The 26,620-nt window shown below is 55.5% G+C and overlaps 2 protein-coding genes across 5 annotated transcripts in view; one reads left to right on the top strand and one right to left on the bottom strand.

Moving 5' to 3' along the window:
• The first annotated feature begins 206 nt into the window (after positions 1-206).
• LOC117639569 (sprouty-related, EVH1 domain-containing protein 1) lies at positions 207-5,003 on the top strand. Of its 4 annotated transcripts, none has more exons than XM_034375372.1 (7): positions 207-347; positions 1,268-1,454; positions 1,543-1,711; positions 2,027-2,122; positions 2,238-2,302; positions 2,392-2,799; positions 2,878-5,003. In XM_034375372.1, exons 1-7 carry the CDS (start codon positions 328-330, stop codon positions 3,205-3,207), a joined length of 1,275 nt encoding a protein of 424 aa, XP_034231263.1. In that variant the 5' UTR covers positions 207-327; the 3' UTR covers positions 3,208-5,003. The 4 variants fall into 4 exon arrangements, with proteins under 4 accessions (XP_034231263.1, XP_034231261.1, XP_034231260.1 ...); XM_034375369.1 differs by lacking the exon at positions 207-347 and adding an exon at positions 431-614; XM_034375371.1 differs by lacking the exon at positions 207-347 and adding an exon at positions 627-691.
• A 115-nt stretch (positions 5,004-5,118) lies between these two features.
• LOC117639571 (ALK tyrosine kinase receptor) overlaps positions 5,119-26,620 on the bottom strand; it is a 25,878-nt gene continuing 4,376 nt past the window's right edge. Inside the window, exons 2-24 of the mRNA XM_034375375.1 lie at positions 23,397-23,667; positions 22,937-23,067; positions 19,132-19,290; positions 16,682-16,965; positions 16,137-16,306; positions 15,953-16,044; positions 15,790-15,843; positions 15,213-15,257; positions 14,727-14,886; positions 13,571-13,718; positions 13,350-13,487; positions 12,917-13,265; positions 12,368-12,604; positions 12,196-12,291; positions 11,845-12,122; positions 11,558-11,752; positions 11,007-11,197; positions 10,820-10,921; positions 10,501-10,726; positions 10,324-10,377; positions 9,610-9,693; positions 8,782-9,064; positions 5,119-8,520 (exon numbers count right to left, since the gene is read on the bottom strand). Of these exons, the coding sequence (XP_034231266.1) occupies positions 8,171-8,520; positions 8,782-9,064; positions 9,610-9,693; positions 10,324-10,377; positions 10,501-10,726; positions 10,820-10,921; positions 11,007-11,197; positions 11,558-11,752; positions 11,845-12,122; positions 12,196-12,291; positions 12,368-12,604; positions 12,917-13,265; positions 13,350-13,487; positions 13,571-13,718; positions 14,727-14,886; positions 15,213-15,257; positions 15,790-15,843; positions 15,953-16,044; positions 16,137-16,306; positions 16,682-16,965; positions 19,132-19,290; positions 22,937-23,067; positions 23,397-23,667 (4,097 nt within the window). The 3' untranslated portion in view covers positions 5,119-8,170. The remainder of the gene's footprint in view (positions 8,521-8,781; positions 9,065-9,609; positions 9,694-10,323; positions 10,378-10,500; positions 10,727-10,819; positions 10,922-11,006; positions 11,198-11,557; positions 11,753-11,844; positions 12,123-12,195; positions 12,292-12,367; positions 12,605-12,916; positions 13,266-13,349; positions 13,488-13,570; positions 13,719-14,726; positions 14,887-15,212; positions 15,258-15,789; positions 15,844-15,952; positions 16,045-16,136; positions 16,307-16,681; positions 16,966-19,131; positions 19,291-22,936; positions 23,068-23,396; positions 23,668-26,620) is intronic.

Here is a 26,620-nt window from a genome sequence, read left to right as displayed (position 1 = left end):
TGAAACCGAAATTGAATCGCGCGCCATAAGGGCGCACCCACTCACTGCTTCTTGAATGCGTACACGTCACAGAACAACTTAGTTTTCGATTATTCTGTTTAAAATACCAAATACGAGGGGGAAATGTAATATACTGTCCCCAGCTATCCTTAAATACCCACAGCGCGATGATTAAGATCTGTTGAGCGTGTTCGTAGACGGGGGAAGGAGCCGAGGAAACCTAGGCCTATTCTCTTGTGAAGTGCGGCTGATGTATTTTATATGCGTCAAAAATGGTGAAAATAAGGACGAAATGGGGCAAATGTAGGATTTCCTTTGGCTTACATAATGACGGAAGGATGTGAAGAGTAAGTAACCGACGTCGGAATGGTTCTGCGTACGCAGGGGTGGATAAGGCGAAGGAAATGGTCCTGGCCTGGCTCATCATGCCTATCCTACGATTTCGTTCAGTTGTGGCGTGCTAAGTCAGGCTTGAATCCGTCACATTTGTGTCATTTGGCCTCCGCGGGTTTCCTGCGTGTGTCATGCCTCTGCTCTGTTTACAAACGGTGTCCGATTGATGAATGCTGTGCCGCGCAGACTATTTGTGTGGCATTAGTTTTGATGCATGAATGGTGGGTGCAGCTGCAGTGGTCTGATCAATGAAGACTACTTCATTCATTCATTCTTGCCAGGCGGCTGCTTCATTCAGGTCTATTTGGTGGGGAGGGTCTGATAATCACTTGTTTTCAATTGATAGGGCCTCTGTTTGGTGACGCCTGTCAGGATGTTGCCCCGAGACAAGTGTTAAAGCCATGGCAAAAGGCAATATATAGCCAAAGCCTACACAAAGAAAGGCGAGAGGCCGTCCGTCCGTGGCCCAGTTATTCGAATCAGACTAAACTGCCTGATTTTATCCAGCAGACATTACACGTTTATCATATCAAAGTTTTCATTTTACTTGAGTGCATCATTATTGTTGACAGAGTGACCACAGAAATTGATTAAATCAAGTGTGTGATGACATAAAGATTAGGTTATGGACACTTGTCCTCCTGTGCAAAGTCATAAAAGAATTTCAGTTAAGGACACCGAGGAATTTCTCGATTCCTTCACATTTCAAAATTATGAAACTATGGAAATTTTAAGGTAGCATCCTCTCTTAAATAAATGTTTTCCTCCATCGTGAGTTTAACTGTGGCCACGTATGATTTAGTGCACCAGCTCATGTTTTCATTGAAATGAATTCTTGTTAAGAAGCGTTGCTTATCCCAAATTTGTGTTTCAGTGGCAGCAGCGGGTCCTTCCTGGTGCGAGTGCGGGCGCAGGTGATGACGCGCGATGACAGCACTGGTGGTTGGGTCCCTATGGGTGGTGGGGGACTCTCCAATGTGTCTGTTCGGAAGCGCTCAATAACTCCAGAAGAGACTAATCATGAATATCTTATTTTTGGAAAGAGAATATCAGACCAATCTGTAAGTAATTCTGGTATGAGACGGTTTACTCAGTTTGAATAATACCACTGAGGTACAGCACTAATGCAAGTCTATTTCATACTTTCAGGTTGTTCTCAGCTGCCTTATCAAGAAAGACTTTGAATATCATAAAGTAATGCCCACATTTCACCACTGGAAGACTGGAGAAAAGAAGTTTGGCCTCACCTTTCAGACTGCAGCTGACGCTCGTGCATTTGACAAAGGAGTTCGGACTGCCATAGAGGAATTATTACAAGGTTAATATATTAAGTTTTTTGTAACTTTTTTGAATTATTCCTCTTATCAGCCATTATGCTAGCAAGTGTGAGTGGTCCATATTCATACATTTGATATGAATAAAACATCATCGTTCTCAACATTTCTAATGTTTTTTTGAGCTTATGGACTCCCACTGAACAGTAGCTTACATGTTAATGAAGTCTCTAGATAATATTAAAACTTTCTTGTTTGGAGCTAAATGAAATCAACCCCTTTCCGTCTCAGCGCATCCCATTTATTTTTTACATTTACGAAGCTTTATTAAAAAATACTTTATTGCTGCCTTTTTATAGTTCATCACACTGGGAATGGCCCAATCCTAGATGGTAAAAGCGATTCCCAACTACCGCTTCCTCTTCCCCCTTCAGTCCAGGCTTGCCCACTGTCAGGTAAGAAATCCTGAGTGTGTTGAGTTCATTTCTCCGAACAATTAAGTTTGCTCTTTAAGCCAAATGTACATATGTTTTCATTATTTTTACTGGTTTTTTTTTTTTTTCTGAACAGGAATTGAAAGTACACATCACCATGCAAATTATAATGAAGACCCTGGTGATGATGATGTATTTATGGTAAGATATTTTTTATCTTCACTTTCTTTCTTTCTTTTTCTCTTTTGGCTCCACCCTATATCTTACCTGTGTGTGTTGATTTTCTGCAGACATTAAATCTCCCTGTTGAGCGAGGAGATTCTCAATCATCATCAGAATCATCAGGTGCTAAATATAGCTCCACACAGCCGTGCGATTTGACCATCTCGGGCCATCCTCGGATTAACTACCTATCTCATCACAGCATTGATAGTCCTGGAAAAGGTTCAGGTCCTGAGTGCCCCCCTCGTGTCAAAGAACCACCCCCTGGAGGAGGAGGCACTGTAGGAGGCAGTGCAGACAATTATTCATATGTTCAGCTTACTGCTGTGCATGAATATATCTACCCATCTATTGAGGATCGAAGAGACAGCTTAAAAAAGTCAAGTCTTGAGACCCCGTTAACATCTACATCTTCTGTTCAGCCCGCTTTGCCTTCGAAAAAGAAGGACAAAAGAAAAAACTGTAGACACTGCCAGGTGAGATCTATTTATTTTGATCAGGATGTTGATAAGAGGTAGCCTATTCGAAACTAAATTTATCCTTTCCCTCTTCAGGAACACTTTTCAGAAGATGGCAATCCTCGAGGCAGCTGTGAATACGCCCCAGACTGTGTGCGATCAGCAGTGGATTATGTGACATGCATATCATGTGCTCAGTGCATGCTGTATCATTGTATGGCTGATGAGGAAGGAGAATTTGTGCAGCAACCTTGTGACTGTAATCCCGTAGAGGAAAATTGGTTAGCAAGGAGAAGACGCTGGATTGGGCTGGCTTTATTATCGATAATTGTGCCCTGTCTTTGCTGTTACCCACCCTTGCGAGCCTGCCATTGGTGCTGTGTGAGATGTGGTGTTTGTGGTGGCAGACATGAAGCCAACTCATAGCCCTTACTAGCTATGCCTGATCTTCCCTGCCTTCCCCTCCCTTTATTTTAATGTGACTGTTGTCTTGCCTCACTCGTTTTGTAAGCTTTCTGCCAACAGTCCACTCATCACTTTTGTAGAGAGATTATTGTTACTGCAAAGCAAGTGATTGACACCTCACAGGAAAGTTACCAAAGTCCTTAGATAAGTACTAAGAAGACAAGATTAGCAATGGAAGGTTGGGAAGTTGCTGAGGAGGCTTGGCAGTGTAGACTCCAGTTGTGATAAGATGTGGGTTGGCATTCCAGCAGTTAGAAGCTCTTTAACCTGACCTTCTCTTCCTGCCCATTTAATTTAATAATATATTGTCTAAAATGCCGAAAGCTTAAATTATTATTTTTTAAATAAATTCACTGATTATATTTATCATGAATCGTTTATCAATGCTATCACACTGACATGTTGACATTGGACTCTTATCAAGAGACTGAGTGAGAGAGTATACTCATTTGTGTGAAAGTTGTGTGATCTCTTTTGCGTGATGTTATTTGAATTCTGTGTATGAGTTTTGCTATGATTGAAAGGTACCCGGTGTACGTCATGGAGTGGCGTGTTCCGTTGCCGCTCTGTTTCATTTTGTTTGTATCATCTTAGTTGACTGATGTGGCTCTACTTCGGGATGATAGTTTATCTAGGACCAAAAGTTATGCTCACTGAAACTGCACCAATACTTGTTACACCTGTCCAGAGTTGTTCAAACATTGGGCTACGAGAGTGCTCAGTGGGGATTTATGTATGTTTTACATATCTCCTCAACTGTTGCATCCAGGGACCACTGGTCTCAGTCCAAAGAGAGCCACAGTTCTGTTTTTAAAAGGCTTAAGTTTCTCCCTTATTTTACTTTTTTGTATTTTACTTTTTCTCCCTCTTTTAGAATTTACACTTTATGTAAATGATAAACTATTTGATTGTACAGTTACCTTAATTCACCCACCTTCATTAGTATATTTTGAATATACCTGTGCGTATCCTACCTTGTTCATTATTAGACTTGAAGAATGTCAGACAATTATTACCTGCTCATGTCTGTTACTTTATGACTGTTACTCTTAAACTGCAAAGCTTAAAAAAAAAGGAATAAAAAGCAAATTTCTTTTGCTTCTCTTATTAATTTTCTTATTTGAGTGGTAATAACTCATGGTTTGAAGCATTCTATATGTTCTTTATTTTTTCAATACTGTTGCATGTCCCATAAAACCAGTGTATCACAATTTATTCCGACAAATACTGTAGCGGAAGGCACATAATGTGCACTCCTCTAAACCAGTCATTTGTTGTGTGTGAAATTTTTATCTGAAAGATGAGTGAGTGAAGTGTGTGTGTGGATGTTATATATTTGATTATTACGTATGTTGTATTTGAACTCTGAAACGCAGAAATTTGTTAATGTTATGAGTATTACGATTATGGATATTACTAAAATCTTTAGTAATAATATTTTAGGTTTATAGTAATATTGTCACAATTATCGTTTTGATTTGGTATTATCACTGTTACTAGAAACAAATAATATTCATCTGTTATACATACTGAAAGTGTAATTAATTGGTTTTTTTATTGCTGTCAGTTATTGCTACTTACAGTTACAATGCTTAATTTAGCATATATTTATTGGTTTGAAAATTGTTGATTTGATGCACTTTTCTGTTATGATGGAAGTTCTCATTGCCTAGACGATATGTCTCAATCTGGTGTTTCCTGTGTGTTTTTGCCAAACTTTTGTACAGTATGAGTACATAAATATTTTTCATCCATGACCCTTCTTTCTTGTTATGCCTGCTATCCCATGGTTCTTGCGCAACTTGAATTATTGTTGAGGATTGATCCATTTCCCCCAGACCAGTATTCATGTGGCACAGTGTGGATGCAAACTATAAAGACACGCAGTTTATTATGAAATAATGGGGAACAAAATATTCAAAGCATACTTAATAAGACAGAGCTTTAACATTACACATTTTGTTACTTTGAGCTGGCACTGTTAAGGAAAAGCTATTTAGTTTACAAAAATAACATTCAAACTTGTGTGGAATGTTGATCTACAGTGCATGCATATCTATAAAGTACTTTCCAAAATTCAAATCTGAACCTGAATAACTTCTACTACTTACTGTCAACATTTTAAAAAGTGTAGTGGAATGACAATCCAGTTCCACAGACACTTTTGTGTACAGAAATTTGCTTGTAATATTAAATTATGGACTTATCATGCAAGTGCAGGACATATCTTATCTTTCAGTTTGCACTTCACACCTTTACGATGTGTGCAGCTAGTCAACAGTTTTGAACAGTAAAGCCGCCAGAAAATGTACCCAAGCAAACATTAACAGTAATAGTAAGAAGTTTCGCTTTTCCACATTCAATGCTTTTTATGTCCATCAAACATCTTCTAATCTCTTATTCATCATATTTAGGTATGTTACAAGTAATAAGGAAAACAGGAGCATGAAAAACAGATAAGGTCGAGTGAAGCAAAGGTCATGCCAGTTGTTTCTCAGTAATTAAAGCCACACATTTTCTACTGAAAGCTCAAGTCTAGAAAACACTAAATCTCTATATTGTTATAATATAAACGTCAAACATCACATTGAGGTGATTCTCTTTATGTTCCAGCTGTGTTCATGAATTATTTATGTACAGGATATTAGTTTTATCTGATGGGTTTTTTTTATTTCACACTTATGGAAAAGAGAAGTAAAACCTTTCGGCAACATGGGGGTGCAGGAAATAGGGGTAGGAGCTGTGCTTGTGGAGTTGTACAGCCTTTGGACCCCACTGTCAGTTATGGCTGTGACACATCTTTTTAAACCAGCTGAAAGACCAGAAGTTCAACAGAGCTTGTCTTTTTTACTTGTGTACTTGTACTAAATATTCCTTAATATCTACTCGTCCTCATTGTTTAATGCAGAGATGAAAGGAGTATTCTAAAAAATAGTAAACAACACTTATTTGATGGTGGTTGGTGGAGTTAAGAAAAAAAATATGAATCCTCATTAATAAGAAAACCGAATGAAACACCAAATGCCTCTTTTAGGGAAGGGACAAATTAATTTAGGTCATGTGCTCCGCTACAAAACCTCCTCACTGACTAAAAGTGGTACATTTTCATTAAAAACAAAACGATCTTTCATAAGAATTGGAAGGTGGTTGTATAATGAGAGGGGTGTCGATCGAAGTGTGCAGATGGAATAACACAAAAGGACTTATGAGTTCTTCTACAAGAGAACCACTGTCAGCTTCGACTTCAACAAGAAATTTAAACTTGAGATTAAAATATGAAAAGAAAGAGAACGGAGAAGTTGATTTTTCGATTGAGTGCTAAAATGCTAGATTTACAGAATCGCTGCTACTTAGAAGTGTAACAAAAGTCTGTTGAGGAGATCTCCTATCACCTGTTATGATGACACAACAATAAGTTCAAGTTTTTAGCTGATGCTTGTTCAGATTGCTGGACAGGTAAAATTGTTAAAAAACTTAAATGTTACTAATAAGCCCAGTTCCCACTCAAAAAAGAAAGTGAATTGCTTTCACAATAGAGTTTAACTTAAACACTTGTTCTTTCATTTTTAGACGCAACACAATTGAGACAAAATTTGAGCATAAGCCCTACCCTTACTCTAGCTTGCTCTCTTACATCATCATGGCATCCAGTCTTCTTCACTTTGCTCCTCCCATGAAATCCTAAAATCTGTTTCTATAATATTCTCTTCTTTTGGAAAAGAAGGACCCTGTTACTCCACTGTACATACCCCCTACAAATCTCTTAGCGCCCATTGCAAGAAAATCAAAATAATAATTATTTGCATTTGCTAAAAAGAAAAAGAAGTTAGCTCCTGTTTCTTGGCTTGGTCAGCCAACTTACAGACTTACAGCGCATTTTCTTAGAGATGCAAGTTTATTAACCGATCGAATTATTGTACAATATCGCAAGACTGGATGAGATTAGGGCTAATCTGAAGGCATTACAGATCTTGCGTCATGAAACCTTAGACATCAAGTGCCCAAACCTTTATTTAAAAGAAAAAATATTGAAATATGTTTGAGAGAATAGAAAAAATACGTGGCTTACCACTTGTGCAGTTTGTTGATAAGTGACTGAGTTGGAAAAGCCTACTAACACAACCGGACCATCAATGGCGTCCTAGAATGGAGTTTCAGCCCATAGCGCCTTTGGAGACAAATTAATTTTTCCACACAAGCTCATTAAAATTGGTAAAGGACGATGAAAATCTTACATGGGGTGCTAGCATTTTGTGATAAGAGCGACATCAAAGAGATATATCAGAAACAATCAGAGAACTTGAACAAATGCACTCACATGTGAAGTGACATTAACACACTTCTCAAGCGCCACAGAACCACCCACAACAGTCAAAGTAAAATTTAATATATCTGTTCACCATGAAAATAACATGTAGCCAGCAAAGTCGGAGTATTAAATGGACGTACAATATAAAATGAATTTCTGACTAAGTATAACTTATTTATTTCTACAGCAATAGTTCTTCAGGTACTATGTTAATTACACTCAATTTATTACCGTAAGCTGATTCATTTATACATAATTTCACCATACTCTTTTCACAAATTATCTTAGGCAATTAATTGTATCTAAAAAAAATCAACAAAAACGCACATGCTGCTTTTTTTTGTCAGTTTCTCTCGCGACTACCATTCTGTATTCACGTTGAGGAAACAAACAGCGATAGAGCGGCAGAAATTGGGAGACTAGATTTCACAACCATAGAAGAAATTATAGACTTAGTATAGAATAACGTTAAGTACCGGAACCGGCCGATCTTCTTCACCCACACACGTTCAAAAACAATTTATAAATTCATACCGAAATGGAATGCGCCATCGCGCGCCCAGCGGACGCGCCCTACAGAGTCTGATAAAGGAATCTTCACTGTTCTGTCGGATTTCAACAGGAGATTTCCGAGTCCACGGGCAGCGGGGCCGGGGCCGGCGCACCATCCCCGTCCGTCCGATATTTGCCCACGCCGTAGGTCTTCCCCAGCAGGGACGCGTCCAGCGTCAGCGGGTTGGGGTTCTTGACGGCGTCCTTGCCGGCGTCCTTGACGACGTCCTTGACGACGTCCTTGACGACGTCCTTGCCGTTGGGCAGCGGCCCGTTGCGCTGCTGGCTGTGCTGGCTGTGCTGGCTGTGCTGGGTGGGCATGCCCGTCAGCATGGCCTTGTCGATGCCCAGCAGGCTGCCCAGGCTGGAGCTGGAACTGTCTCCCTGCAGCAGCGGCTGCTTGGACCGGGAGCCTGGAGGAAGGAAGGAGGAGGGAGGGATGAGTGAGACTGTTGGACGAGACGGGCCTGACGGGCCGATGGAGCGCCTGGCACGCAGGCAGCAGCAGCGGCCCAGGCGCGCACGCGAGCACAGCATGTTGCCTATCCTCTCGTTCACAGGCGCTCTGCGGCCATTGCAGCCATTGCTGCACTCCAGCGCGACATCGCTTGTGCCGCCTGCCGCGTGCCACGCGCAGCGAGTGTACTTGCACTCGCACTCGTCCATGTACTCACGGGTGGGCGTGTGGCCGGGCATCCAGACGTCCCCGGGGGCCGGCCCCGGGGGCGGTCGGTGCGGCGGGGGCGGCGCGGGGGGCAGCCCCGTCGTCGGGGAGGTGCTGCCGACGGGCACCGTGTGCATGGGCACCAGGTAGTCGGCCGAGCGCTCCAGGCGCTCCAGGCGGTCCAGCTCCGCGACGGTCAGCCCCGTGGCCGACGTCATGTCCGCCGAGTCGGAGGACGCCGACGGCGCCACGCTAAACGAGGGCGGCATCGCGTCCGGGTCGGTGGAGCAGACCTGGGGGCACATCAGCACGGCGGCGTCTCTCAGAACCGAAAGGTGTTTTCGTCGCTCAATCTCTCTCGCACTTATGGGGAGCGCCGTAAGGGTGCGAGAGGGACGGAGGGACGGTGGCACCGTTCGGAGCCCGCTAGGTTGGATCGCAAGCGCGCGGCCCTCGTGTCAATCCCGCCGCAGCGCACAGCGCCGCACAGCGCATGCACTGGCGGAGACCAGCTACTTCGTTGGCGGTGAGTGGGAGTCGGGCTTCTTAGCTCCAGTGCTGGGGTGGGGTGGAGTAGGGCGATGGACACACTGGCCTTCGACACCACGACATCATTCTCAATCCATTACTGTGCGGGTGAGTTCGAACGTGAAAGGCAGTGCCAGTTCTTTTGCGGGCGACGGAAGCCCAACGAAACGTGCAGTGCGCGGTGCACTACACCGGACTGAACCTCTCGGTGTCTCGGTGCGTTGGTGTTGGTGCGTTCGCCTGGCTTTGGCCTGGCTGGGCTGTGTGCCCTGAAGGGCCTATCTCTACCTCAAGTCAACGAGTCGCGTACCTTGGAGTCTTCTAGCCAGCCGTGCACTAGGGCAATCGACTTCGCCATCGCCTCAAAGTCATGGTTATACCTAATGCGCAGGCCCTGGAAAGCCCAACACACAAGAATAGTGAGCGCCGGAAGGGGGATATGGGGGGGGGGGGCAATGGGGGCTGAAGAAGCGACTGGCGATGAAGACGTGTCTCGAACACGACGCGCAATACGACGCTGCCGCTGCTGTTGTACTTCTGTTGGGGCGTACTTCTTTTTTTTCTTTCTCGGTCTTTTTTTTTTCTTTCGTGTCTGGCTCAGGAGCACTCAGGAGTTGACTACAGTCAGCTCTGGTTAACTGTCCCGAGTTGGCTCCTGGTTAGCTGTCCCAGAGACATCCCCACCACCACCGGCCGGCGAGGGATTACCGGCTATCCCCGGTCCCGGGTCGGCCGGGCCTACCTGCCCGGCCTCTGGTTAGCTGTCCTCGGCGCCTCCCGGTTGTCGGGACAGCTAACCAGAGCTGACTGTAATAAGACGCATGGCGAGAGCAACTGGAATAGGATACAAGGAGCCCCACCGGTTTGGACTTAGATCCACTCGATGGGAAGGGGAGTTCGTTAAAAAGACAAAACCAATAGAAACTACAGCAAAAAATCGGGACACAAGTGCGCCAACACGGTGGGGCAAAACAAAACTTTTTTTCTTGAAAAGTCGAAGAACAGAACGAGTTGGTTGGCTTACCGACTCACTCAGCCCTATCATAGGCCGAAGGGGCGTGGACAATATCTCCGGGTCCTGAAATCACAGTTTTAAAAAATGATTTCATTTTGAGCGCATTTTTGTTGTGTACACGCAATGCTGCCAGAAATGGTAGTCATCGATTGCCGGCAGCAGCGGTGGCATTTTGGCCCTCGGTACCTGGAGGCACTCCAGCAGCTTCTCCAGGATGGTGGCGAACTCGGGCCGCTTGTGGGGCTCCGGGTGCCAGCAGGACGTCATGATGGAGTAGACGGGCTGCGGGCAGTTGGGCGGCGGCTCCAGCCGGCCCCCGGACACCACCAGCGACATGACGTTGCGGTTGGCGCACCCCGTGTACGGCATGTATCCGAGTGACATCACCTCCCACAGCAGCACGCCGTAGGACCTGCACCAGCCAAACCGTTAGCCCCCACCCTCCCGGCGTAAAAAGCACCAACCACAAAACACGAAAAAAGGGAAGAGGTTTTTTTTTTCTCACCAGACGTCCGTTTTGACCGTGAAGATGCCGTCGAGGAAGGCCTCGGGGGGCATCCACTTGATCGGCAGCATGGCCTTGCCTCCCTTCCGGTAGTAATCCGACCTGCGGCAGAGACGCGCGGACGCGGTGTCGTTAAAAGAGCATCTCCGGAAACGTTTCCCCCACCCCACCCCCCGCCGTCACTTACATGTACACTTCTCTGGCCATGCCGAAGTCGGCGATCTTGACGATGCGCCCGGGGGTCTTGGCCGTGAGCAGGCAGTTCCTGGCCGCGATGTCGCGGTGGATGAAGCGGTTCTCCTCGAGGTACTTGCAGCCCTTGGCCACGTCCACGCAGCACGCCAGCAAGTCCTTCATGCACAGCGATCCCGGCCGGTCCTGCAACAGTGGGGTGGAGACAGGACTTCTCCCTGAAGGAGGCAAAGCGGCTTTGGCAAGGCCGCCTGAGAGGTAGGAAAGAGTCGCGCTTTGCTCGGTCATAATTTCGGACGCGTTTCGAGCTCCTGAGTCGCTAAATGGGACTCGAACCGAGCGTGTGACCCCACCAATGGATTGCTCTCCGGATGAGCAATCCATTGGTGGGGTCACACGTTCGGTTCGAGTCCTGTTTCGCGACTCTGGGAGCTCAAAACGCGTCTGGAGTTTTGTCCGCCTCCACCGGTCTTCTGGTCCACTGTGCATCCCCCTGCACCCGTCCCTGGATCCGCCCCTGGAGGGAGAAGAGCGGGGAATGCTTACCGGCCGGGGCCGCGACTCGCGCAGGAACGTCTTGAGGTCGCCGCCGGACAGCAGTTCCAGCACGATGTACCGGGGGTGCTTGTCGAAGCACACGCCGATCAGGTGGACGATGTTGGGGTGGTTGAACTTGCCCATGATGAGCGCCTCCAGCATGAAGTCGTTCTCGGCCTGGAGCGTGGACAGCTCGGGCAGAGTCTGCAAAAGAGGAAGTCGATGTGTGTCGCTGTCAGTCCCGCGGCGAGTTGTTCCGGAGGGGACGGCTTTGGCTGTCTGTCCCTGTCACTCACCTTGACAGCCACGGGCATCTCCACCGCGTCACCGGGCCGCATCTTGTACAGGCCCTCGTACACCTCGCCGAAGGCGCCCTGGCCCAGCGCCCGGAGCAGGCGCAGGTGCTCCCGGGGCACCTCCTTGAGGTCGCGCAGCGTGTAGCGCTCGCCGGCGAACTCGTAGTTGGGGTTGGTCTCCGTCATCAGGTCGTTGCGCAGGTTGCGCAGCTGGAGGTCGGCGCCCGTCGGCCCTTTGCGCCGAAGGTGCATCTCCTTGCGCCTCTGGAACTTGTTGTCTGCAAAACGAAGCACGGTCAAGACCCGCCAGCTCGGGTTGACACATCGCGTCGCGCTCCGCGCTTTACTCACAGGTGTACAGCGCGCAGCCGCACATCATGATGACCATGACCACCAGGACGCCCACCAGCACGGGGATGATGTAGTGGTAGATGCTCGTGCCCTCGGCTGGAACGAGACAGGCCGATGACAACACGCCGACACCGCCAGTGCAGTGAACAGGGAGAAGGGACTTTGGACTCACGCTTGCAGAGGTTGCCGTTGACCCTCCACTCGGGCGGGCACACGCACTCGACGCGGGAGCGCTTCTCGTTGAGCGCGGCGCAGCGGTAGGCGCAGTCGCAGCCCGCCAGCCCGGGGATGATGACGACCCTGCCGCTGCCCTCGTGCAGGCCGGGCGTGGCCTGGCGCAGCGTGCCCTCCAGCACGGCGGAGTAGCCGCCCTCGCCGTGGTAGTAGCGCTCCGTCCACGCGTTGCCGCCTGCGCAGTCGCACATCGCACGCGTCTCTATCTCTATCGCACCCCTACGCACAGTGGGCCAGAGGACCGGTGGAGGAGGCCAAACCTCTAGACGCGTGTTGAGCTCCAGAGTCGCTAAACAGGACTCAAACCAACGTGTGACCCCACCAATGGATTCCTCGTTCGGAGAGCAATCCATTGGTGGGGTCACACGGTCGGTTCGAGCCCCATTTAGCGACCCTGGAGCTCAAAACACGTCTCGGACTTTGGCCGCCTCCACCAGTCTTCTGGCCCACTGCGCTACGGAATGTGTCTATGGACGTGGTGACCTACCGGAGTAGCCGCCCCCGCCGCCCCCCGCGGCGCAGCCTCCGCCGCCGCCCCCGAAGCCGCCGTCGCCCTTGCCGGACGAGCTGTTCTTGCAGCCGCGGCCGCCCAGCGCGCCCTGCAGCAGCGACAGCCCGGCGCGGTCCGACACGTTGGAGGCCAGCCAGCCGCCGCCGGGGCCCGCGGGCCTGGCGCCGAAGCCCACGCCGGCCGAGGCGGTCCGCGACTCGTTGACGCCGTGGCCGTGCTGCCGCTCGTCGTCCGCGCCGTGCCGCTCCTGGCCGATGTTGCCCAGGCCGCCGCCGCCCGCCGCCACCACCAGCGGCTGCGGGGCCCGGCCCGCGCTCTTGACTCGCTGCGAGGACAACAAGGGCAAGGCGGTCTTGGTTTTGTTGTTGCTGTCCGGAGGCGGCGAAACTGGCACCGCTGGGATACCTACCCTGAACACGAAGGAGGCGCCGCCGCCGCCGCCGCCGCCCGTCGTGTTGTCCACGCCGTACATGAGCTGCTTGCGCACGTCGCGCGGGTCGGACGGCGCGTTGAAGAAGCTGCGGCACTCTCCGTTCGAGTCGTCGCCCTGCGGAGAGACCGAGGTTATCTCTGTTCCACCCTCGGAATGCCGCGGCAGGTTTAATTAGGACAGGCAGGCTATTGCAGTACCTTGCGACAGGTGCTGGTGCCCTCCTGCCCCACCAGGATGTAGAGCACGTCGCCGCTGTTGAGGTCCAGGACGATGCGCGACTCGGCCGCCAGGCTCCAGCCCTGGCCCTCGGAGCCGCTGCCGCCGCTGGCGCCGCGAGCAATAATCCTGCCACACGTTTCCACGTTCTCGCTTCAGCATCAACAACAACAACAACAAAGGCAGACACTTTGGAATGTACATAGATCCCGCCGCTACGCAATAGAAGGAGGGCCGGCTGGCCCGCGAGAAGAATGGCAAAGGGGGAGGGGGTTGCCGGGGGTCAGTGGCGTAGGAAGGGGTTGCCTGTCGGCCTGTCAGGATTCTGCCCCCTCCATCCGGTGCACCGGCGGACTGGCGCTATGGAAGCAGGCGAGAGGGCCGACTGCCCCGACACTGCTAGCACTGCTACGCCGCTGTGCCGGGATGCCGGGGGTCGTCGACTGAGGACCTCTCTTCCTCGCCCCGCCGCCTCTGCCGCCTCTCCTCTCGCCTTGCCGGCGTCCGCCTACACACTGTCGGCGCGCGGACGGCGGGGCGGGGAGGGGAGGGCCGGCCAGGGGTAGTTGGGGGCTGTCGAGGCTGTGGGCTCCTGTTAGGGTTCGGCAGGACCCGGGCTGCGCCTGCCAGCGTCTGCCTGGCTGTTGCTCCGACTAGGTAAACGCCCGCTGTGGCCCGTGGGCCGCGGACGCGTCTTCGTTCGCCACCTTTGAGGCCACCCCCCTTTCTCCTACACTCGCTGGCGGCTGTTTTCTTTCCATTAGCATGCCGCAGGTGAGATTTCCCCCTCTTTCCGAAGGCAATAAATCACGATGTTGGAAAAACAGTCGGGTTTTTCTCTTTTCCCGCGCCGCCGTGCCGCGACTCGCCATTTCCCTCTCCCCGCTCCGCTTTTTGTTTTCTCTCTTCTTTCCCGCCTCTCCGCCGCCACACAGTGGGCTAGAAGGCCTGCGGAGTGGGTCAAAATCCCGGACGCGTTTTGAGCTCCAGAGTCGCTAAACGGGACTCGGACGGAACGTGTGACCCCACCAATGGATTGCTCTCCGAACGCGGAGTCCATTGGTGGGGTCACACGTTCGGTTCGAGTCCTGTTTAGCGACTCTGGAGCTCAAAACGCGTCAGAGACTGGATACTCACGTGTACACCTCCGTCTCCGGCACGACCCAGCGCTGCACGCCAGCGTACGGCGCCTCGGACAAGACGGTCACGTTGGTGGCGGTGCCGTTGTAGGCGGCGGCACACTGCGCCTGCGTGGGGCCCGCCATGCCTTTGGCGCCGCACGTGGAGAACACGTACACTGCGAACGGAATCAGAGACAGGGAGGGGAATTAAAGGGGCACCCGCTCGGACGCACAGTGGGCCACAAGACTGGTGTAGGTGGACAAAATTAGAAACGGGTTTTGAGCTCCAGAGTCGCTAAATGGGACTCGAACCGAACCTGTGACCTCACCAATGGATTGCTCTCCGAACAAGGAATCCATTGGTGGGGTCGCAGGTTCTGTTCGAGTCATGTTTAGCGACTCGGGAGCTTAAAACGCGTCTAGAGTTTTGGCCGCCTCCACCGGTCTTCTAGCAAATCCACTGTTAGACGTTACGTCAGCGCCACCGCTCCACGATGCTTACTCGTCTTGTTGATGAAGTCGCGATGCATGTCCGGTTCAACGGGCTCTGAAAAACAGAAAAGCCAAATTGCGTAAAAATAAAACGGCCAACAAACAGCCGAAAAAAAAAGGAAACCTCAAGGGTTTTGCTCGGGCGGGGCCTTTGACGATTCTGGTCGCAATCACTTTCCGCAAAGGCGCCACCACGCCACCGTAAACGAAGTACGCGCAATCAGCCGACTTAATGAGGGCACCGAAATTAGCCTCTCTGGGGCGCCACGCGCCTCGCCGCCACCGTGGTGCTGCTCGCCGTGCTGCTCGCCGTGCTGCAGACTGAGAGTCGTCTTCGTCGCTCTGTCTCTCTCGCACTCATGGGCGTTCTGTACACGTGCGAGAGAGAGAGAGAGAGAGCGACGAAAACGACCCTCGGAATCAGTTTACTGGCAGTGGCGGGCCTGGATGGCATTAGACGCCGCGCTGCAGACGCCCCTCGGAGTGCCCCCCTTCCCCCTCCAAAGCCGGGAGAACGGATTCATTTGCAGAGCTGCGATTAGCCTCCCCCCTCCCCACCCCTCCTGGACGGGAGGCGGGCCGCTTACCTGGGGGCTCCGGTTTGTCGTAGTCATAGTCGCCGACTTCCTCCGGCGGCAGCCCTGCACAAATTGCACAAATTAGCACGCATGAATGGGAGTCGCTCTGTCTCTCTCGCACCCCCACGGGACGCCCCGTAAGAGGGAGAGAGAGAGAAAGGGCTCTACTCACTCTTGCCGAAGCACTCGGGGCTGAGCGTGATGTCGTCCACGGCCATGTCCGCGGCGCGCATGCCCCTGCGCGCCTCCAGGTGGATCTGGTACCTGCGGCACGACAAGGACAAGGGGCGAGCTAGGAACCAAAGAACGCGAGACCACCAGAAAGAGAGAGTATTTCTCGGACTTGGTGTGCTTACTTGTACTTGAGCGGCGGCAGGGTGATGAGCACCTGCGTCCAGGTGGACTTCTTGTCGCCGTACTTCCAGAACACCTGGTACTGCTTGCGCTTGTTCTTGGGCCAGAACTCGAAGACGCTGACGGCCAGCGAGCCGCCGTGCTGGCCGTACTGGTGGTAGAAGAACCGGAACTGGGGGAGGCAAAGCAAGCAAAGGAAGCCGTCAGGCCGATGGAACATTCAGTGAGAAGCCCTGCAGGCCGGACGGACCCGGACTCGCTCTGTCTCTCTCACACCCCTAGCGGGACGCAACGGGGCGCCCCGTGAGCGCAAGAGAGACAGAGCTGACGCACAGTGGGCCAGAAGACCGGCGGAGGCGGCCAAAACTCTGGACGCGTTTTGAGCTGCAAAGTCGACAAATGGGACTCGAATCGAACGTGTGACCCCATCAATGGAGTGCTCCCCGAACGAGGAATCCATTGGTGGGAGTCACACGTTCGGTTCGAGCCCTGTTTAGCGACTGTGGAGCTCAAAACGCGCCCAGAGTGTACCCCGCCCCCAGCTGACCTCGCAAGACTTGTAGCACTTCTTGGCCGTCTCGTTGCGGTGGCACGGCGGCGGCGGGTTGAACACGGCGCTGTCCAGCAGGGCCTCCTGGCCCAGCTCGCCGTTGGTGGTGTCGACGTAGAGGTACATGCCGGTGTCGTTGCCGTAGGTGTGGTCCTTGGCGCCCTTGTAGCCGGGCGTGGACCCGTTGAGGCGCTTCCACTGCACTGCGCGGTGCGGCGTCGACGCGTTCCAGCCGCACATGCCGTCCTGGAAGTCGCAGCGCGCGCCGCGGGGCACCTTCACTGCAAAGGGGCGCCCAAAATCGGTTTACTCACTCGCACTCCGGACTGGTAAACGAAGTCCCGCTGACCGCCCCACCGCCCACCAGCCCCCGCACAGTGGGCCAGAAGACCGTCGCGGGCGGCCAAAACTCTAGAAGCGTTTTTAGCTCCAGAGTCGCTAAACAGGACTCGAACCGAACGTGTGACCCCACCAATGGATTCCTCGTTCTGAGAACAATCCATTGGTGGGGTCACACGTCCTGTTCGAGTCCCATTCAGCGACTCTGGAACTCAAAACGCGTCTAGAGTTTTGGCCGCCTCCACGGCACCTAGCCGGCCCTAGGGCTGGGCGGAAGAGCGCGTGTCGGTTTGGTTTGAGCGCGCCACCCACGCCGCGGCCGCGACCGCCGCGACCGAGCCTAAACAAGCAACACCTGCCGCGGCGCCAAGCTTTCCCGGGCCGGCCGCGGAGCCGCGGAGCGAGGAATTCAAAGTTTCTCTTTGAAGGCCAGAGTCTTGTCTTCCTCTGCGCGCCAAAAAGCCAAAAACTCGGAACCTAGCGCAACCATCGGCCGGCGCGAGCGAAGTTCAGCGAAGCGATGCCGAAGGGATGGCCGCGGGATAAGGGCGCGAAAATCGAAACTTGAGCCGGCGGGCAGAGATAGTTGGGCGCGAAGTGGGTCTCCGGCAGTCTCCGAGGGGTTGCCCAACCAAGGCCCTACCAACGCCCCCGCAAACCCCACGCGTGCTGCGCTCTGTGCCGTCGGGTTGGGCCAGCTACGGCCTCGGCCTCGGCCAGGAGGGGGGAGTGCTGCACATAGTTAACTTCCTGTCCGATTTTTTCGTCCCGGAGTGGCTGTTGATACGAAGGTCCTGCCGGTGGAGGCGGGCTTGTTATTATCATTGGATTCCTGCCTTGGCCTCTTGGCTTTCGCCGGGCCACCCCCTCCGCCCCCTCCGCCCCCTCCGCCCCCTCCGCCCCCTCCGCCCCTGTTTCCTGAGCACCTCTGGCTGCCTCCAGTCGGCTCGGCTGGGAGCGGGACTGTTATTGTTGACAGGTTAATGGTGATCAGGGACTTTACTTAAGGGACCTATAAAGGCTGTATCAGATTAAGGAGCCGGGCCGCGGGCCGGCCAGGGCCAGGGCCAGGGCCCCATCCCCCACACCGCCAACGGCGCCAACCCACTGGACGATCGACTCTGCGTCGCGCGTCTGTCGTCCACACGTCCTTCATGTGGAGGAGCGCGGAGCGGTGCGGAGCGGCAGACGGCATCCGCGTTTCCGTCGCTCTGTCTCTCTCGCACCCACACGGGCCACCGCGTGAGCGCGAGAGAGGCAGAGCGAGGAAAACGACTCTCGGAATCCGTCTGCCGCGCACAATGGACTTTGCGGCCCGCACGCCTGGCTGCTCCCCGCCGACACTTTCCCTCCGCCGAAACAAATAGCACTTTCAAATTTGGGCGGGAAAAAAGTAACTGTGCGTCCGCCGCGGTGCCCTTGCTAGACCGCGCACCGCAACAAGGACAGCTCTCTTTTTTTTGTATCTCTTTTTTCCTCGCAGCCCTTTTCCCTTTCACCGACGTGTTCGGCCGGATTTATCGTGCCCTTGCCCCGCGAGCCGCGAGGCCCTGGCCGAGGCCCTGCGGAGGGAGTGAGAGGGAGGAGTAGTGATGTCCACCGGGCCGCGATAGCCACCGCGGCAGCCCGCTTACTTCACCAACAAAAAAAGAGAGAGAGCCAAGGCCGTGCAAAAATAAAACTCGATAGAATCGATTCGACAATTAGCGTGTGCTTCTCCTCCTCCTCCATCTTCGTCTGCTCCATGAGGGCGGCCCGTCGGTGCGAGAGAGACAGAGAGACGCAGCATGTAGTTCGGCCTGCTGGAGGGAGACTGGAGGGCGGAATGGAACACACGACTGTCCAGCTGTCCCGGCGGGGCGCTCCCTAGTTGGGGCGGCGGACGCACGGACGGACGGCAGACAGACAACAGACGCACACAGAGGCAGACGGACGGACAGACAGAGCCGCTCGTCATAGAGTTCCATTTCCGGCGTACGTATTTGAAAAGGACAAACAGAAACTACTAACCGGCGCAGGAGAGCGTGCGGCGTGGCGATACAGAGGCCCGAGTGGAGAATGGCGTGCCACTACACTGTTAGAACTACTCAGGGGTTGATTCTACTCACGGCAGTCCTGTTCGTCGTCCTCGTCCTCGCCGTTGGGGCAGTCCTTGACGAGGTCACACACGTGGGAGTGGGCCAGGCACTGGTCCGTCTCCCCGGACCCGGTGGGGCAGTGGAAGTTGGAGGGCGTGCTGCACTGCTCGCCCGTCTTCAGCCGGTTCCCTGCGAACAAGAAGAAAGGCAACTCACTGATTGGGCGGCCCGTTCGGCCCGCTGGCCCGTTGTTTGTTGTTGTTGTTGTTGTTGTTGTTGTTATTGTTGTTGTTGTTGTTGTTGTCGTTGTCCGTTCCGGACGCGGAAAGCCAGTGGAAGCGCAAAGCGCCTGCAGACTGACTCCGAGAGTCGTTTTTCGTCGCTCTGTCTCTCTCGCAACTCATGGGGCGTTCCGTTGGGGCGCGAGACGAGAGAGACAGAGCGACGAGGCACAGCTCAGCATCCGCGTGCAGCCACGCGGAGCGAGAGCCTCGTGGTGCCGCGGGGTTGGGGGCGGACAGCGACAACGACAACCCCGCCCGCCCCGCCCCGCCCCGCCCCCCGCCCCGCCCCGCCCCGCCCCGCCCCGGCGAACGTGGAGAGCGTCTCCTTGAACCCCTTTTGCGGACACAGCCCTGGGCGCAGCGCCCAGCCCAAGTTGCGTAGTACACGCGGCGTTGGGTGGCTTGTTGCCTGGCGTGTTGCGCGGCGTGTTGCCTTGCCAGCCGCGGGGCGGAGTGCGATCGGCCACTTGTTTCCCGGATGTAAACCATCGGCCGATAATTGGTATCCCGGATAATAAGGGCTGAGCCGCCAGCAGCCCCCCCCCCTCCCCCCCCCAAGCCGATGCTTCGCCCATGCCAGTCGGCTTATTAGCGCGCAATTTGTAATTCGAGCGAGAGACGGCGAGCCAGGCGAGCCCAGCCCAGGCCACAGTCGATGAATCCCGCAAGCTAATTGGGCCGATTCCTTTTTGTTTTCCGTTTTTGCGTGTAGAGGAACCCAGTGCACAGTGGGCCAGAAGATCGGCGGAGGCGGCCAAAATCCCGGACGCCTTTTGAGCTCCAGAATCGCTAAATGGGGATCGAACCGAACGCGTGACCCCACCAATGGATTGCTCTCCGAACGAGGAATCCATTGGTGGGGTCACACGCTCGCTTCGAGTCCTGTTTAGCGACTCGGGAGCTCAAAACGCGTCTCGAATTTTGTGCAGTGGGCCCTCTCGAAGCAGCCCCAGCTCCAGGGAGCTCCAGGAAGCTCCAGGGATGCCTCGCCGTCTCCGCTACACTGGCTACGCCATGGCTACACCTGTTCGCCTTCCTAGTCCGGCGCGCGGAATGCCATGCTGGATAAGGGCGCTCCAGCAGGCTGCCATCCCTCTCTCTCTCTCTCTCTCTCTCTCTCTCTCTCTCTCTCTCTCTCTCTCTCTCTCTCTCTCTCTCTCTCCCCCCCCTGCCGCCCACGCACACCTTGGTAGTTACTTCCCCGCGGACAAATCCCATTTCCAACAGCATTGTCCGCCCAAAGTGGCCCGTGTTTCGGCCTTCGTCCCGGACAGCGCCTCGTCGCGCTGTCTCTCTCGGTGCGGTCACAGTGTGAGAGTGACGGAGACGAGCGCAGGAGGGCAGTTCGTCCTAACGTCCGGCGTCCACGCTCGTGGACGAAAGCAGTGCCTGAAATCGGCCCGCCCCCGCTGGGCCTGTCCCTTCCCTGCATTAGCCAAGCCAACCATTACTTGGCCTCGGAGGACCTTTTTGCGAGTCCGGCTGGAGGGCGGGCTGCAGACTGAGAGTCGTTTTCGTCGCTCTGTCTCTCTCGCACCTATAGGGGACGCCCCATGAGTGCGAGAGAGACAGAGCGACGAAAACGACTCTCGGAATGAGTCTGCTGGGCTCGAGGCACCGTCCCTCATGGTGATCCCGCCCCTGGCTAGGGTTGCCCGCCACGCCCGGCCACGCCGCCGTGCGACGCCATGCCCCCTCCCCCCTCTCCTCCCCGGCCCGGCCCGGCCGTCCCCGGCGCGGCAGTTTCACTGAAATTATGCCCGCGAAGGCTGCCTGCTCTGCTGGCTGATTCCGAACTGTGCTTTCCTCGCTCTGTCTCTCTCGCACCCTTGCGGGTCGCCGCACGAGTGCGAGAGAGACAGAGCGACGAAACGACTGTTTGGAATGAGCCTGCTGCCTGGCTGGCCTGGGCGCGCGCCTGCCCCACTGTTACCTCGCAGCCTCCTCGCGGCGTCGCGGCTCGGGGGGCGGGCCTGGCGGGGGCGGCGGGGGTGGCGGGCCGCCGGCTGGGGGTGGAGGACGCTGCGGGGGTGGACGCGCGGGCCGTGGGCGTCGGAGAGGGGGGGGGGGAGGACACTACGGTCGCCTTGGCCTGCCTCTGCCTCGGCCTGACTGGGCCTGCCTTGCCGATCCTCCCACGCTATTAGAAGTACACTAGGCGGTCAGCCCGGACCGGCGGGGTGGGGCGGGGCGGGGCGGGGCGGGGCGGGGCGGGGCGGGGTGCCGCACTGCCGCCCCCGCCCGCCCCCAGCTTGAGACGCACCCGACCCCGATCCCTTGCGGTCTCCGTTGCCTCTTCCCACCCCGTTGACCCTCAAATCGAGCTCCCCCTTCCAGTGCCTGATGTGCTCGAGCAACAGTGAAAGTGACTGGGTCGGGCCGCGCGCAGGGCCGCGGCGTGCCGGCGTGGCCCCGTGCTGTCGGCGTGCCCCCCCCCCCCCCCCCCCCGAGTGCGAGAGAGACAGAGCGACGAAAACGACTCTGAATCAGTCTACTGTGGCATACGGCGCGCGCGACGCGGTTCGAGGCTCGTGGCCTACAGTGTGCCCTCGCTCGCGCGACCGGAGTGCCGACAAATGAAAATAATTAATCACCCGGCCGCTTTTAGCTGGGGCTCCCGATCTCGCCCCAGTGCCGCCAGCCCCGCTCCGCCGCGTCGCCATGCAGACTGATTCCGAGAGTCGTTTTCATCGCTGTCTCTCTCGCACCGGGACAGCCCGTGAGTGCGAGAGAGACAGCGATGGAATCAGCCTGCTGGGAGTGATACAGTGTAATGAACGAAAGGCAACACAATGCCCCGCTTCGCCTGCTTCCCGTTGTTCGTTCCGGCGCGACACTCAAATGGACAGCGTGATGGTTCCATGCAGGCTCTCTCCTTTTTTCTCTCTCGCACTCGTGGGGCGTGCCGTGGAGGTGCGAGAGAGACAGAGCGCTGTTCAGCAGCAGCCCATTCCCATTCACGGGCCAAAGCGCCGGACGGCCCGGACAAAGAGACAGCCGTGTGGTAAGTGTCGGCTGGTCCAGTGGAGCCATGGCGCACAGTGGGCCAGAGGACCGGTGGCGGCGGACAAAACTGTAGACGCGTTTTGAGCTCCAGAGTCGCTGAATGAGACTCGAATTGACCGTGTGACCCCACCAATGGGTTCCTCGTTCGGAGAGCAATCCATTGGTGGGGTCACACGTTCGGTTCGAGACCTGTTTAGCGACTCTGGAGCTCAAAACGCGTCCAGAGTTTTGGCCGCCTCCACCGGTCTTCTGGCCCACTGTGCCGCGCCTGCCGCTCAATGCGGTTCATCTCGATCCTCTTTTCGATACGCTGCCACGCCACTGTGAGTCAAGTCCCTGTCCACTCGCTGCCTCGAGGACGCAGAGCAGCGCACGCTTAAAACCTTACGAAAGTATTTTGAGCATAGTAAACCAATTTACTTTGTCACACGAAGAAATAGTTTGTAAATTACGAAATATTTTCTTTGTAAGCTTATGTATACAAGCTGCTTTTCTCTGTAAGGCTTGGAATAGTTTGTCATGTTTTCTCAGGGAACGCAACGTACCGTGGAAGCACTTGACGAGCTGCAGGTTGTCGATGGCCACGTGGCCGGAGCGCTGGCTGTTGTTGGCGATCTCGATGACGATGCGGATGGTCTGCAGCACGCGCCCGATGAAGATGGTGTGCTGCTGCCACCTGCAAGACGAGAAGCAAGCCTCGTGACGGATCCATTCCGGCGCAGTGGGCCAGAAGACCGGTGGAGGCGGCCGAAACTCCAGACGCGTCTTGAGCTCCAGAGTCGCTAAACAGGACTCGGACCGAACGTGTGACCGGCAATGGATTCCTCGTTCGGAGAGCAATCCATTGGTGGGGTCACACGTTCGGTCCGAGTCCCGTTTAGCGACTCTGGAGCTCAAATCGCGTCTGGAGTTTCGGCCGCCTCCACCGGTCTTCTGGCAAATCCACTGTGCAAGCGACTCATTGCCGAATCGCGCAGTCAGAGAATCAAGTAGTGGTGTACTGACGCGTTCTCCGTGTTGGCGACGTTCTGCTTGAACACCCAGCGGACGTAGGACCCGTTGCCTTGCGGACTCTCCGCGAAGACCGCGATGGTGCCGTTGGCCGAGTGGCCGGCCTGGCCCGCCAGACCGGCGGGGTCGCTCGCGTTGCTGGACACGTTGGCAGTGTGCAGGGACAGCTGCAGCTTGCACACGCCGTTGGAGAAGGTGTACAGTGGGCTGGTCAGGTGCAGCGGCTCCGACGAGTTGGGCTGCACGTTCAGGAACAGGAAGTGGCCTGCCGAGCACAGAGACAGTGGGAGTTAGTTGGGGACGCGTCGCAAAGTTTGGACCGCACTTTTGTCTCCGTTTTGGACCTTTGCAGCGAGGCTGCTTCCAAACTGAGGTGGGTCATCATCTCGGGGCGGAAGCGCCACTAGGAAGGGGCGGCGCTGACTCCACACCTCGGGGACCTCCTGGAGGCCCTGGAGGCCCTGGAGGCCCTGGAGGCCCTGGAGCTCCTGGCGAGAAAGCAGGCCGGCGCGGCACGCAATGAGGTTCGAAGCAGGAAGGGCAGGAGGGGGGGGGGAGAGAAACGTCCAATCAGTGGAACTCGTGGAGCAGCAGCAACAAACGTACACACTGTCACGGTTCGATTCGCTTCACGCTTCTTCAAATAAAACTCTTTTACGAAAAGTAAGTCTGGACGCAATGGAACGGATGTTTGCGAACAGGTGCTCACGGCAGAGGCCCGCCTAATTCCTCCCAATTTTCCTATACAGCCCTTTTTGAAGCGGTGGGGAAATGGTTTTTCCTCGCCCCGCCGAGCCCAGAGCTCCGAGCCCGGAGCCCCAGGCGGCCCCGGCGCGGCGCGGCCCCGCGCCCACGCTCCGCCGATGTCACGCCTCTGTATATATTACACGGGATCACGCTGAGGGCTGCTTGCTGCTGGGGCCGTGGTGCTGCTCTTGGAGTAGCTCGTGTAGCGGGGAGGGCGCCACGCCGCCGCCCTGCACCGAGGCTCAGGTGGCCGACGAGGGGAAAGGGGGGGGGAAAGGTTGCAGCTGGGGCAGAGGGGCTCCGAAGGGAAGCGGAGGGAGGCGACCCAAGAAGTAGGTAGCGACAACCCGACTAAGTGACGGGGACGGCGCCGGCGGGCAGAAGCGGTGTTTTATTTCACCGCCTCTGTCTCTCTCGCACTCGTGGGACTCGCGGGGCGTCTCTGTTCCGTCTCGGTCCCGTCGGCCCACTGTGCGAGCTGCAGCTCGTCTGATGAGGCGGGGTGGACGCGGGGCAGCGGAGCGCGAAAGGAGGGGGGGGGGAGAGCGCCACTGAGAGCGCTCCGGGAACGCGAAAGGCCAAAGGTCCCACCCCGCCCCACCCCGCCCCACCCCGCCCCGCCCCGCCCCGCCCCGCCCCGCCCCGCCCTGCCCCGCCCCGCCCCCCCGCCCCGCCCCGCCCCCCCGCCCCGCTGCGGCGGCACGTGGAGGGGGTCGCGGCCGCGGCGGTGCGGCGGCAAACGGCAAAGGTGGGGCATCAAAAACCAGAAAAAAAGGGAAACTTTTTGAAGTGGATTGATTGCCTCTGCAGGGACGTACCCAACCCCCCGTCCCGCGGTCCGTCCGGTCGGATCGTGACGCAAGGGGCCGCGCCAGGCCGCGCGATGCCATGCCATCCGCGCCGTGCCGCCGCCACGGTCACACTCCGGTTATGCGCGCAGAAGTGACCTTCATTTGAAATTCAATACTCTGATGTTGGTACCCGGCTCGGCCCGGCTCGGCCCGGCTCGGCAATGGCGCCGCTTGTAACTCTCGTTTATGAGATGGCGCACCATTAAATCGGAAGCTCCACTGATATACAGCGCCCCCCTCCCGCGCCCCGCCCCCTCGCTTTTTCTGGCTTGCGCTTACTGTGCTGCGGGGCTGTGGGGTGCGAGGCGGGCGCCATTTGCAACAGGCTGCAACGACTTGACGCGGGCCGCGTCGACCACAACGACCACACCTGCAGGCATGCCGAGGAGAGGCGGAAAGAGCACTTTTAAATCACGGCCCCAACAGCCGTGCGGCCCCGCAGCCCCGGCCTTTCGGAACACGAGGCCGTTAAAACGCGAAACGCACGCACCGCACGGCTGCATGGCGACCGCGAGGCACTCCCCGTGAGTGCGAGAGAGACGGAGGGAGGGCAGCGAAATCGCTTGACTGCAGCAACGCGAAGCAACGCAAAGCAGCCATAACCTACCGCACTGCCCCTCCACCCACGCCCCCTGGAGGCTGCCCTACTTGAACCTCCCCTAAGAGCGGCGCGTGGGACAACCGGGACAACCCCCAAGGTGTGGCCCGGCGTGGCGCAGTGTTTCTAACGAGGTTTGCTCCCGCAGCCCTCGGAGGCCGTGCCGCGCCGCGCCGTGCCGAGCCGCGCCCTGCCACATGGAACCCGTTAGACGTAATTGCTTTTACCGCGCTAACTCGATTCCCTTTCTCCTGAATTACTGGCGCCACGCCACTGTGATGCGCTGCAACGCCACCCGCACGCCACGCCACGGCTCAGTGGAAAGACGAGGCCGCCGCCGCGGAGCCCCAATGTGCACCTACACTGCCATCGCATAACTTTACCAGGATCGACCGCAAAGTCTCGACTTTGTTGCGTCACCGTAAAATCCGCGAGCCGCCGTGCCGGCGTTCGCTTGACACGCGGAGTGACTTGTAGAGCGCGCACCTGTGTGGGCGTGGGCACTGTGAGTCGCTCTGTCTCTCTCGCACTATGGCGCGTGCCCTATCGGCGCGAGAGAGACAGAGCGACGAAAACGGCCCCCGGAATCAGTCCACTGGCGTGGAGGGTGACTTGCTTGGCGGAGGCGGGGCCCGGAGCGGGGCGGACGGACGGACAAGCAGCGGGGTTAATGACAAGACTCGCTCCGCCTCGGCTGCCAACACTGACTCACTGACTCAGCGCGATTCAAGCAAATCGTTTCTCTCGGCCCTGGTTTGCGGAGCGGCGAGAGAGAGAACAAAAACATTTCTCTGTTCTCTGCCTCGCCGGCGTGCATATTCATCCACGGCCGTTGGCCGGGTTGCCTATCCTCTGGTCCGCGGGCGCTCCCTGCGCTCACAGTGCCCTGGAGCGGCAAACGGAGTGGCCGACTCCGGGGCACTGCACTGTGTGAGGCTGCAGGCACGCGCACAGTCCGCACCCCTCCTCTCCGTGCCAGTGTGTCCGGCCAGCCCTGCCCTGCGCTCCGCGCTCACGTGGTT

Source organism: Thrips palmi, unplaced genomic scaffold, assembly GCF_012932325.1.
Source record: "Thrips palmi isolate BJ-2018 unplaced genomic scaffold, TpBJ-2018v1 HiC_scaffold_11, whole genome shotgun sequence".
Taxonomy (NCBI): Eukaryota; Metazoa; Arthropoda; class Insecta; order Thysanoptera; family Thripidae; genus Thrips; species Thrips palmi.
Note: the sequence above shows the minus strand (reverse complement) of the source record. Positions and strands in the feature narration are given on the sequence as shown.